Here is a 12,354-nt window from a genome sequence, read left to right on the forward strand (position 1 = left end):
AAAAAAAAGAGAAAAACAAAGTGTATTTTAGGAAAACCTTATGTTTACTTGTAGATATCTTTTAATTCGTTAGTTAATACTATTAACTCATCATCATACATATTCAAGCTTTAGGCGACAAACGTTGTAGGAAGGGACCGTAAGTAGGATTCTAGAAGTTAAAACTTGTAAAGTCTTATTTTTTAAAAAAAAAATTCAGAGTCAAAGCAACACTGGATGTAAAAGCCTTATTTTATCTTTAAATTTAATATTCTTACATACAAAGAAAAAAGAGAAAAACAAAGTGTATTTTAGGAAACATCTGTTTTCTGGATTTTAAAACTTTCAATAGGTTATTTAGTTATTCAAAAAATAAAATGAGTTATTGTAACTAATCACCCAAATAAATAATCACAGTTTAAATATCTATATTCCAAAATATATTGATATCTAATTGTAGAATTAATTTCTTAATTATAGATAGTTGCATAACTGGTAATTATTTAAGAACTTTAAGATTATATTTTTCTACAGTACTTCATGTTAACAATTTTAGTAGTCTTGAGGTCCGCGTAGCGTACACATCTTAAACCAGTCTGGTTCTATACTTAAACCAATTGGCTAGTTTTAATTGTAATCCAAAATACACATCTTGGCCAATTCAAAAGTTAATTACTAACCTAAGAACAAACCGAGATCCTCAATCCATAAATGCTTCTATACTTAAACCAGTGTGGTTCATGATTAGAGATAGGTTCGGATGATACACAAAACATTTCCATAAACCACACAAAAAGGAAAAAAAAAATTACATCTTACAAACATTAGAATCAAAGACCCTAAAGAACCATTTCTAAACCATTTTGAAACAGATAAATAAATATGTCCATCTCACATTTCTTCAAACACAAGCCGATCTCCACACCTCCGGGTTCATCCCTCCTCTCCGACATCGAAAACGCCTCGTTTCGGTCAATGGACGCAATCTCACTGTTACATGGTTTTCCCCACCCGAAATCTGACCCGTATAGCCCAAACTGGTTCGAACCGGCAATGGATCCAATCTGTGTACCTGGTTTCACACTCTTTGTTCCATTAATGTACAATTCGCAAATTGTTTCCAACTTTCGTAAACCAATACTTCTAACCGAATCACTTAGAATTTCGACCATATTAACAAACCCATCTTCTCCCAAAAACACATTCGCCTTGTAACCAAAGCAACCTATCGGGAACACGCAGTTCCCGAAATACATCTCAGGAACCGGTGGATCTAACCGGTTCCTGAAATCAGCAGCATACATGAAACGGACCGGTCTGTTCTCATCTCCTCCACGCGTCTTTACCAAGCATGTCCAAAGATACGCGTTGGCAACAACGAACGTTGACAAGTGAAGCTCATGATGAGAGCGAGCTGACTCCCTCTTGGCTTGCTCCCTAAGTTTCTCTATATTCTCTCGAGTCAACTCGAGCGAGATCCGTACTAGGTCGGGGCTGATCTCCTTGGGAGGAAGCAGCTTCAATGATCTGAAACTATCTTTCACTTCTGAGAAATATGACAAAAGTTCAATGATTTTTGCATCAAGACTTGCAGGGACATTGATAACCGTACGATCTAAAACCGGAGTCAAATCCTCCGGTAAATCCATGGCTCCATGTTTACAAATGTGAGCCCATGATTTTATAAACCTAACCACTGTTTTCCCGTCCATAACAGAATGATGAGAAGCGATACCAATACAAAACCCTTGGTTGGGGAACAAAGTGACTTGCAAAGAAAGAACCGAAGGTGAGTCACAAGAAAGCGATAACTCGGGCACCAAAGAGCGTATCTCCGATTCGGGACGTATCCCTTTACCGGAGATACGGGAGAAATCAGCATCACTCTCCGCGACAGTCAAGGAAACATAGTCGTTCGGAGAGACGATGATGCTAGGTTTAGGATCTTGTGAGCTCCATGTGAGGCGGCCAGCGAGCGGGAGGTAGTGACGAAGGACGATGGAGAGAGAGAGCTCAAGTTTGGGGAGGATCACGGAGAGGAAGGACTCAAGAGATGAGTCTTTGATGAGTTTGTAGAAGATAACTCTTTCGGTGGGATGGAATTGTAACCAACGTAAGTCGAAGAACGTCAGTGGAAGAACCATCGAGTTGGCTGAGTCATTGGACGAGTTACTTGCTGGGCTGACTTGGGAGATCTTGGTTACCTTTAGCGCCATTGATGATGAGTATGTAGCTCAACAATCTCTAATGGTAGTAAATAAACAAGATTTTTCTTTGCTTTGGTCACAAATAAACAATATTTATATATCACGCCAGATTCATGTTTCCTGCAAAATCAAATTATATTCATTTACAAATCAAATAACTAAATTAAATGGAGTAAAATTTAAATTTATAATAAGTCCTGATTCAGACCAGCTGTTACCAAGTGTGAATGTTTGGTAAGGGATTTTAATAACCTTTGTGGTAGAATTTTAAAATAGATAAAGATGCTTCAGTATCAGTCTAGATTAAAAATGAACTTCCCACAATTTGCGCTAATTATCGTCACAATGATTTGTTTTGATTTTTTTTTCTTACACCTAGATTAAAACTAAACTTTCCACAATTTGCAGTTTAAAACAGATATTCTTTTACACCTAAATAAAAGAAGATCATCTTAACAAGATACTGTATGTTTGTAGGACAAACAATTAGACTACTGATCCTCTTCCAAAATCTTTTTAACCTCACTTTTGAAGTTGAAACAATAAAAATTGGGTGACAGAGCCGTATCTAATGCATCAAATTTTAGTATCCAGATCATACATAAATAAGGTAACTTTGACAAATTTAAAAATTCTGCATGGAAAACGTTACTTGACCAAGAGCAATGACATATATGTGTAATGTGTTGTGCATAATATTGCAACAATTGTTTTTTTCAAAAAGACAAATTGCAAGCAAGCACCACTAAAGAGGTGATACAATTATGTCCAAACCATAATTAAACGAAGACATAAAAGTATCCATCTCACTCTGTGCAGGGTCTCGGCTCCCGAACCGTACGTGAGCTGCCTCGTACGGCTCTTCCTAAGAACTTGAAGCCCCAAAACTTGAACTACGCACATACATACTTTAGAGAAAAGGTAAAGCCAAGAGAGCTGCCCTCAACCCTACTACGAGGATAGCATCTTCTTCAAACACAAGCCTATCTCAGCGCCACCGATCTCATCCCTCCTCTCTGATATCGTGAACGCTGCATACCGGTCAATGGACACAATCTCGTCGTTTACGGGTTTAACCCACCCAAAATCTGACCCATATACCCCAGTTCGGTTCGACCCCGAAACAGAGTCAACTTGAGTACCCGGTTTCACCTCCTTCGTTCCATCAATATACAACTCGCAAGTGCTTCAATTCCTTGTGAACCCAAACTTTTGACTGAATCTCCAAGAATCTCGATAGCGTTTAAGAAACCGTCTCTTCCCGACAATAGCTTTGCTTTGTAACCAATAGGGAACACCCAGTTCCCAAAGTACCTCTCTGGAACCAGTGGATCTAATTAACCGTTTTCTAAATTCGGCTGCATGAATACATGGACAGCACCGTTCTTTCTTTGCTGCCACCGCGCGCCTTCACCAGACAGCTCCAGAGATAGGCCATTGTGACGACGAACGTTGAGAAATATAGATCATGTAGAGAGCGCGCTGATTCTTGCTTGGCTCGCTCCTTAAGTTTCTTGACTTTCTCCTGAGTCAGCTGGAGTGTGATTCGGACAAGATCGGTGCTGATATCCCCCCTTGGAGGCGGCTTTAGGGTTCTCTTGCCATCTTTTTCATACAAGAAGTAGCACATTGATTCCATAATCTTTGATTCAAGACCGGGCGGGGCATTGATGTATGAGTACGATCTAAAATTGGAGTCAAAATATTTGGAAGGCACGTGAACGGTTCCATGTTCTAGTAATTTACAAATGTGAGCCTATGATTTGATACACATTATCGACCCTGTTCTTCGCTCTGTATGCAGAAAGAACATTCAAATATTTGAAACTAGAAGATCCACGTCGATGCATGGAAATAATTTGAATTTCTTATGTTATGAAAAAATAGTAAAAGAAACCTTACTTTTAGTTTTTGAATTCACGAATGTGAAAAGATTATAGTAGTGCATTTCAATAATTCAATAATAGTTACTATCATCTCTTAGATGTAAATGTACATTATAGATTTAGTGCATGGAGTTAATAAAATAATCATAAATGAAGACTTTTTTTTTTGCTACGGAGTGTTAACACTTTGGACTATATTATTCTCTATGCTCAGAAGAATCAAAAATTAAAAATATAACTTTTTTTTTGTATTATTAGTTCTCTCTCTTAATTTATGTAAGTTAGACAAAAATACCTCATCGCATATATCAAATTATTTAGCAATGTAATTAAATACTTAGGGAAAAATGTCATTAAAATCCCCAACTTATAAAAAAGTAGATTTAAATCCTCAACTCCCGACAAAACGAAATTATTAACAAAGTTTTGTTGACTTTCCAAATAAATACCAAACTTTCGTATATATGACCATATTAGGCATAATATTAAGTAGATTAACATATTGTGTTTACGGAGTTAATTTTCTGTTAACAGATCCGTTAATTCAAAACGTTATTGTTTCTTATAACAAGAAAGCGACCTCGTTTTGTTATAACGACCAAATTAAATCCTCAAATCCAATCTTAGATCTCCAAATCGAGCAAAATTCCTAACCCTAAATCTTCATATGATTTGAAATTAGGATTTAATTGAGCCGTTATGACATAATGACGTTGTTTTATTGTTATAGGGAACATTGTCGTTTTCAATTAACGAGTCTGTTAACAAAAAATGGACTCTAATAACAGGGTCTGTTAATGTCATGCCTAATATGGCTATGCCAATAAAAGTTTGGTATTTATTTGAAAAATCAACGAAAGTTGTATATTTATTTGGAAAATCAACATAAGTTTGATATTTATTTCGTTTCGTAAAGATTTAAAGATTTAAATAAACTTTTTCAATAAGTTGGGGATTTTAATGATATTTTTCCCTATGTACAATGGTAAACTTATTCAACACCCACCTTTTTCCCTTTTTAACACTCCACGTTATTTTTTCTTTCCTCCACATAATAATTCAACACCTACTTATATGTTAAACACTCTAATGGTTTTGTTTAATAAAATTCAACACTCTACCCCACTAGTTTTATTTCATTATTTATTTTTTCTTTTATATTCATATTTTGTGATTACATAATAATAATAATTATTAATAAATAAAATTAAAATATCGACAAATTAGATTAAATTAACAAAAATTAATTATTTTATGTTCTTAACTAATTTTTTTGAACAAAACAAATAATTATTATTAAAACAAAAAAAATATTACAAATTTTGATTTACAATATGATACAAGCACACAACACAATTAATAATAAACACACTTCACTTCAAATACATACGGATTAACTCACAAACAATTAAACTCTTAAATCACACAACACATAAAGACATAAAAATCTCTTTAATTTCAGGACATTCTGAATTTCGCCAAGATATGTTTGACTAGATCTGCTTGCAATTCATGATGTGCATTTGAATCACGTAACTCTCTCTTGATGTATTTTCTTTTGTTACGACGTGGATAATCTTCTTCAACATTGTTGCGACGCTCTCTAGACTGGTTTATTATATACTTCTCTTCAATTTGATATTGTCTATTGTAAGCTTCAATATCGAAAGGAAATTCTGATGGATCCATTGGATTTTTTTTAGTAAGATGATGTTTGTGATATTATTTCATCAATAGAAAAATGAATTCCCATTTATAAAAAATCGAGTGGTTGAAAGAGAAGGATAAGATAAGGATTTGATGAAATATCATGTGGTTGAGATCCAACAGATAAGGATCATGTGGTAAACTAAAATATAAGGATTAGATACTAAGTTTCTAACATAAAAAGCCAAAATCGATGGATTACATTGTCGGAAAATAATGGAATACTGACAAACAAATATTATTGCATAAAATGACAAACAACAATTATAGCATAAAATGATAAAATACACACATACATATGACAAACATAAACATTAAAGTAGAAAGTGACGAAGTGTACACATACACTTCAAATCCACTAATTTCCAAATACTTCGTAGTTCAACTTCTCTAACAGCTTTTTGCTCCAATCATTGCGATGCTCACTCTCAAATAGCTTCATAAACATCTCCATCTTCTTCAATTTGTTTGCCTCTTCTGTCTCTTGGCAATTTTTTCCAAGTTTTCTAACTCTTTCTCTTTCAATTGCTTGAAATCATTTCACTCTTCATTAACGACTTCCAAGCATGCATCACCCTTACCTTTTTTTTAACTTTCTTTTTAGACGCATCCCTCCCCATGGGACGAGCACTAGATCCTACAGAGTTTGAGTCACTTGCATTAGGATTGTGAGCTCTCTTAGATCCACTGCTTCCAGACCCCGTTTTTCCTCCTACCTGACTACTATAGCATGGTTGATCATGAACAGCAAGTCACTCTAACATTAAATTAAAATACACATTCTTACCATTTGAATATAGTTCATGTGCTTTTGCGAATACATCAATCTCTGACCATCCGCTTTGTTACATACACTTAGCATTATCGTAAGCGCCAATCCATTTGCCCAATATTTTGTTCACGTAGTTGAAATGATTTCTGCACGTAACTCCATCATACGGAGGATCAAATGAGCATTGCTCATTACAATATTCAGCAATTTTAATCCACTATGATTCACTCTTTTGATTTCTTTCAACAATGCTATATGTTCCATATTTAATTCATCCACTCAAAAACACCAAATTTTGCTTAGTTGTCCATTTGGGGCTTTTTCGTCGAGTAGAAGTTGAATCTTCATTGTTTGGAATGTCTTCATCAGCACCAGTCATCCCTCCAAGAGTCATTTGTGTAGAAAACCCAGTAAATTCAGATGGTGGTTGAGATGAATATGACATCATCGATGCATAATATGGATGATAGTATGGAACAGATGATGGCACTGAAAAATTTGGTGGAAATCCATAATTTGAGACATTTTGAGACTAGTTGAAAGATGGATTTTGATATTGATAATTACTGGAATTTGGGTATGGAAAAAGATAATTAGTAGAATTTAGGGTAGAATTATTATTGGAATTTGGGTAAGAAAATGGAAAATTTGCGGAATTTTGTGAAGGATTATTATTAAAATCCATTTCACAAAACAAAATTAAAAATAAAAACAATATTTTTTTGGAGAATAATTAAAAAACTATAGTAAAAATATTTGTTTTTTATGTGTCCAAATGAACCAAGTTTATATTTATAAAGATTAAAATGTTATAAATTTTCATATAAATATTTTTTTATATATAAATTGTTAATTATATAATAATTGATTGTAAATAGATAAGATGGGATAAAAAATCTCCAAAATCTCAAATGCCAATAATAATATAACAAGTGTTATTATCTCAAGAAAGTGAACTCTTCACTTGCAAAGAACGTGTGTGAAACGTACATCTCAATAACATGGTGACATGTGGAATATATGGACCCAAAAAAAAAAAGTTTCGACATGTTGAATTTATTCAACACTTATTAATTCACATAGATTTTTTTTGAGTTTTCAACACCTCCATTGCAAACATGAAACAGTTGAATCTTTTATTCAACATGTCCATTGCACATAGTTTAAAAAGAATATTTTCAAAAATTACAATCCCATCTAGTCAATCCTCTATTTTTATGTTATTTCGACTAAAACCAAAAACATGCATTTAATTATTATTTTTTTAAACTACAATAGGATAATTTTATAAATCTCAATACAATGCCGGCACTGGACAGAGCGAAGAGAAACATTGGTATGAGGCCCCCATTTTTAAGGGGCTCCCATTTAATTTTGTTTTTATATATACATATTTATATATCTTACATGTCCTATGCTATATGCTAGAGCAAAAATATTCACAGAATAAACATGATATGAAGAAAGATATGTTAAAAACAAAATAAAAAATCAATTTATGTAGTGTCACGTGTCAGCCATTCAGCCAGACAATCTATAAAACAAAAACTCAACTTTAATACATAAAAAAAAAAACTACAATAATGTTTTGGTTTGTCATTATACCCATGACCTTTGATTATCTTCCTCTTCTCTGTTTCTCTTTTCATCAACGTCGTTCTTCAATCTCTACTTCTACAATCAATTCTCTATACTCATGACTGATAATTTTCCTATTTTAGTCGATAATGTGTTTATGTTTATACTTAATTTTTAGTTGATTTTGATCATAAACTTAAATTTATATATAAACTTTTTTAGGTATTTCAACAAGAAAAACAAAGTGTAAAACAAGGGCTCAAAAAAGAAAGAAACAGAGAAAAGATGAAGAACTTGTGAAATCTTTGAGTAATTCTATGTTGAGGTATGTTAAAAGATCAAAATCTGGTAAGTTTGATGAAAGTGATAGAGTTGGTGATGAGAATGAGAATCAAGAAGATGATAAGGCCGGAGAAGAAACAATGGCTGACTGTGACAAAGAGGAATGTGAAAAAATCTCTAAAGAAGATGATGTGCCTGTGGATTTAGAAAAACCTCCGGAGATTTCGATTTTACAATTTACAGATCCTGCAAATTGGAGAAAAAATGATCAGGGATTAAAAGATTATCTAGTGCAAAAAAGTTCTATGGAAAGAGTTGAAAGAGACTACGTTTTCCCCAAAAATGATGTTGGTAGACATTTTTTTTATAGATATTTCAAAAGGGAGTTGAAAAATGGAGAAAAATAAGATAGGAATTGGTTACTTTATTCAAAAGCATAAGACAAAATCTATTGCTTTGTTGTAAGTTGTTTAGATGGGAACAAGATGCCACTCAGTTGTCAAGCACATGATTCAACGATTGGAGGAATGTCAAGATAAGACTCGGCCAACATGAAATTAGCCATAGTCACATCTTTTGCATGGGTTAGTGGATAGAATTAATTGAGATTGCGAAAGGAGCATACCATTGATAAGTATTTAAAAGAAGAAGTCAAACGAGAGAAAAACCATTGGAGAGAAATTTTGTTGAGACTTTTTGCATTGGTGAAAAATCTTGCTAAGCAGTATATAGCATTCCGTGGAACTAAGGAGAAGATTGATGAGAGAAATAATGGAAACTTCTTGAGATTCATTGAAACGTTTGAAGAGTTTGATTCACTTACGCAGGAGCATATCAAACGAGTTAAAGAAGGTAAAATTCACTATCACTATCTAAGCTCCAAAATCCAGAATGAGTTGATTGCTATGCTAGGATCTGAATTCAAACGTATGATCATCAAAAAAAATTCAAGAGGCAAAATATTTATCAGTAATTCTCGATTGTACTCTAGATAAAAGTCATAAAGAGCAAATGAGTTTTGTTATCAGATGTGTTGATGTCTCCACCACAACGACACGAGTTGAAGAACTTTTTGTGACGTTTTTAGAAGTCATCGATAGATCGGGGAAGGACTTTTTGAGTTGCTTTGTTATACATTCGGTGATCTCAAGTTGAAAATCGATGATGTGAGAGGACAAGGCTATGATAATGGATCCAATATCAAAGGAAAACACAAAAGAGTACAAAAGCGATTGCTTGATATCAATTCAATAGCATTTTATGCGTCATGTGGTTGCCACAGTCTTAATTTGGCACTTGCTGATATGGCCAAATCATCTTCAAAAGCGATTTTATTCTTTGGAATATCCAACGCATCTACTGCTTGTTTTCATCCTTTACACCTAGGTGAGAACTCCTAAAGAGATGGTAGGAGGTCTCACACTTAAGCCATTATCAGAGACTCGTTGGGAAAGTCGCGTAGAAAGTGTTCAAGAAATTCGTTTTCAAGATCCAAAAATAAGAGATGCTTTAGACTATTTGGCTGAAAATTTTGATGATCCTAAAGCTCGCAGCGATGCCGACGCTCTTGCTACAAGTGAAACTCATGGAATCGGAAGGTTTGAGTTCTTATTTGGTTTGGTTATTTGGTATGATCTTTTATTTATCGTAAACACGGTAAGTAAGGTGATGCAAATAGAGAATATTGCTATTGATACTGCTCTTGTTCAACTAAAGGGGTTGCTCTCGTATTTTAGAAACTACAGAGAAGTTGGTTTTGAAGCAGCAAAAGCGGAAACTAAAATAATTGCAGAATCTATGGATGTCGAGCCCAAGTTCCAGTGAAAAGAAAGCGTATCATCAAAAAAAAATGCATTTTGATGAGGAGGTGGAGAAACATGGTGAAAGTGTGATGCTAAGCGAGGAAGAGAGTTTCAAAATCGATTATTTCTATACAATCGTGGATCAAGCTATAGTATCTCTTCAAGCGAGGTTTGAACAATTTGAAGAGTATGGGAAACATTTTGGATTCTTGATTGATTTGAGAAAGCTCAAAAGAGAAACTGAAGATGGATTAAAAGCATCATGTATCAATCTTGAAACTTCTCTTAAACATGGAAAGAATTCAGACAAATAATTAACTTCATCTAAATGTTAAACACTATACCTTAACCCCTACCAAATAACACCAATATTTAACTTAGTTTAGATGTATGACGCTATATATACATACTCTAACACTCATCTAAAATAGAGAATGAAATTAACTCTCTTTTAAGATCAATTTTTTTGTTGTTTTTTCGTGAAATTGGCTCTTAGATGATTCATTTTATGTTGAACGTAAGAGAACTACTTATTAAAATAACAGTTTTATATTATAAATTCTACATGTCGGCTCATACAGTCCGCTGGGATGCTGTAGACGGCAACAAATTTAACTCACAAAATCATTTTTCCTTTGAATATACGTCTTCAATACTCCCAAAAATAAAAATTGAACTTATCGATAATAACAAAAAAATATGGATGCAGAGCTTGCAGCCCTTAAAACTTATCTTTAAATGACTGTATCAACTTTGTTTCTAGCATTATCTTTGCTATAAAAAATTTTAAAGTATCTTTTCATATAATTTTTCGACATATGTTTCTTTTGACTACTTTTTCTGGGATAATTGAAGGTTAAAATAAATTTGGATAAACAATTTAAAATTTTCGGATCAGTATAATTCATGGTAAAGTAAACATTAAGAAATTAAGCACCAAGGTAATTAAAGAAATACACATAACATAATACATGTTTTCCAACAATAACACAATAGTTGACTACTATACACTTTCAAAATTGCCATCACATCTCTTTCAAAACTTTTCAACGGATTGAAAAAAAAACACAGAGCTCACTCACATTACATAAAAGTTTTAGAAGTTGAGATGGTAAAGAACATGATCTCATAAGCTCTTCTTAGTATTTAGCACTTAAATCCTCAAGAACCACAAGTGTTAAAGTAGCTAATTAACTTAAATGAGAAGAAGGCACAACTATTGACATTTACCATCTTTTTATTATTGTTTATGACCAAAATTAGTGTATTATTAGTCTCCTCCGCACCGGAAAAACTTCTAGTTTAGGACATGTACAATAAACAAATATATCTCTACTTTGGAGCTTTATAAAATGCATGGCCATCTCAAAAATCTGTTTTGCCATCTTGACGCTGAAATGATTTATCATACCACTGAACAATGCACTAAAGAAAAACGATATGAAAATGACATATGTACTAAAAAAATTTAGAGTAGAGAACAATGGATTAGTTAACGACAACAAAACCAAATACCGAAAATATCCACCATCTTGATTTCTAGGTCTGCTAAAAGTCTCAAAAATCAAAAGAATTGATTTTGCTTTTTATAAGTTTTTTTTATTAAACATTCTCTTTTACGTTTGTCTTCTTATATTTTCTTCTTCGATCTCCAGTTTGTGGTGCAATGACCCATCATAAAACTCAAAAACACTTATCACAGTAACAAATAACGATAGCGGATGGGATTTATGATGGATCTTGTCAATCTATAGTCTTCAACTGGTAAACTAATCCGAGAAGTAAAAAGTATGTGTGTATCCGGATACGTTTTATACAAAACTTTTGTTTTACTTAAAATGGGGATTTCTCTCCAAAAACTATTCATATTATAACCATGTCCTTATAAACAACCTTAAAGTTGATATATATGAGTGTTATGCTTATATCATATCACATCTAGAAAAGAATGATTAAAAAAGTCAACAAAGACCAGCTTTCAACTTTCATAGCCTTTAAAAAGGCATCAACGTTTGTGTGTCTATATATTTTTAAGTCTCGCAACTCTCATTAATCCCACCCAAGCTTCAAAATAGAACACAAAGACATGAACCGAACACAATCTCTAAACACGCTCTATTGTCGTCTTGGCAACACTTTTT

General features: G+C 33.3%; 5 protein-coding genes and 2 long non-coding RNA genes across 8 annotated transcripts; 3 read left to right on the plus strand and 4 right to left on the minus strand.

The window, feature by feature from the left end:
• Nucleotides 1-662: 662 nt before the first annotated feature.
• On the minus strand, nt 663-2,222 carry AT3G29635 (HXXXD-type acyl-transferase family protein). Its single transcript, NM_113885.2, has one exon. The coding sequence runs from the start codon at nt 2,193-2,195 to the stop codon at nt 819-821; it is 1,377 nt and encodes a 458-aa protein (NP_189605.1). The 5' UTR covers nt 2,196-2,222; the 3' UTR covers nt 663-818.
• A 709-nt stretch (nt 2,223-2,931) lies between these two features.
• Nucleotides 2,932-3,825, minus strand: AT3G29636 (transferase-like protein; the record flags this gene model as incomplete). The annotated part of the gene is made up of 4 exons (NM_148766.1): nt 2,932-3,013; nt 3,139-3,274; nt 3,361-3,504; nt 3,588-3,825. The coding sequence occupies 4 exons, from the start codon at nt 3,823-3,825 to the stop codon at nt 2,932-2,934; spliced, it is 600 nt and encodes a 199-aa protein (NP_683608.1).
• A 1,516-nt stretch (nt 3,826-5,341) lies between these two features.
• On the minus strand, nt 5,342-5,789 carry AT3G29631 (nuclease). Its single transcript, NM_001339027.1, has one exon. The coding sequence runs from the start codon at nt 5,759-5,761 to the stop codon at nt 5,531-5,533; it is 231 nt and encodes a 76-aa protein (NP_001326984.1). The 5' UTR covers nt 5,762-5,789; the 3' UTR covers nt 5,342-5,530.
• AT3G05845 lies at nt 5,459-5,801 on the plus strand. Its single transcript, NR_141204.1, has one exon. It is a non-coding gene; the product is annotated as an other RNA (long non-coding RNA).
• Nucleotides 5,802-6,082: 281 nt separating this feature from the next.
• AT3G29637 (uncharacterized protein) lies at nt 6,083-7,098 on the minus strand (the record flags this gene model as incomplete). Of its 2 annotated transcripts, none has more annotated exons than NM_001339030.1 (2): nt 6,083-6,495; nt 6,841-6,945. In NM_001339030.1, 2 exons carry the CDS (start codon nt 6,943-6,945, stop codon nt 6,301-6,303), a joined length of 300 nt encoding a protein of 99 aa, NP_001326994.1. The 2 variants fall into 2 exon arrangements, with proteins under 2 accessions (NP_001326994.1, NP_001326993.1); NM_001339031.1 differs by having other exon boundaries at nt 6,301-6,495; nt 6,841-7,098.
• Nucleotides 6,175-6,508, plus strand: AT3G05855. The gene has a single exon (NR_141205.1). It is a non-coding gene; the product is annotated as an other RNA (long non-coding RNA).
• Nucleotides 7,099-8,076: 978 nt separating the features above from the next.
• On the plus strand, nt 8,077-10,527 carry AT3G29638 (General transcription factor 2-related zinc finger protein; the record flags this gene model as incomplete). Its single annotated transcript, NM_148767.2, has 6 exons — nt 8,077-8,762; nt 8,886-8,940; nt 9,103-9,263; nt 9,522-9,797; nt 9,874-10,160; nt 10,279-10,527. The coding sequence occupies exons 1-6, from the start codon at nt 8,447-8,449 to the stop codon at nt 10,525-10,527; spliced, it is 1,344 nt and encodes a 447-aa protein (NP_683609.2). The 5' UTR covers nt 8,077-8,446.
• Nucleotides 10,528-12,354: the final 1,827 nt, after the last annotated feature.

This window comes from Arabidopsis thaliana, chromosome 3 (genome assembly GCF_000001735.4).
Source record: "Arabidopsis thaliana chromosome 3, partial sequence".
Classification (NCBI taxonomy): Eukaryota; Viridiplantae; Streptophyta; class Magnoliopsida; order Brassicales; family Brassicaceae; genus Arabidopsis; species Arabidopsis thaliana.

Bases quoted from the DNA above. Each gene is read 5' to 3' on its own strand.
- AT3G29631 (NM_001339027.1), bottom strand. From the start codon at position 5,761: ATGGATCCATCAGAATTTCCTTTCGATATTGAAGCTTACAATAGACAA.
- AT3G29635 (NM_113885.2), bottom strand. From the start codon at position 2,195: ATGGCGCTAAAGGTAACCAAGATCTCCCAAGTCAGCCCAGCAAGTAAC.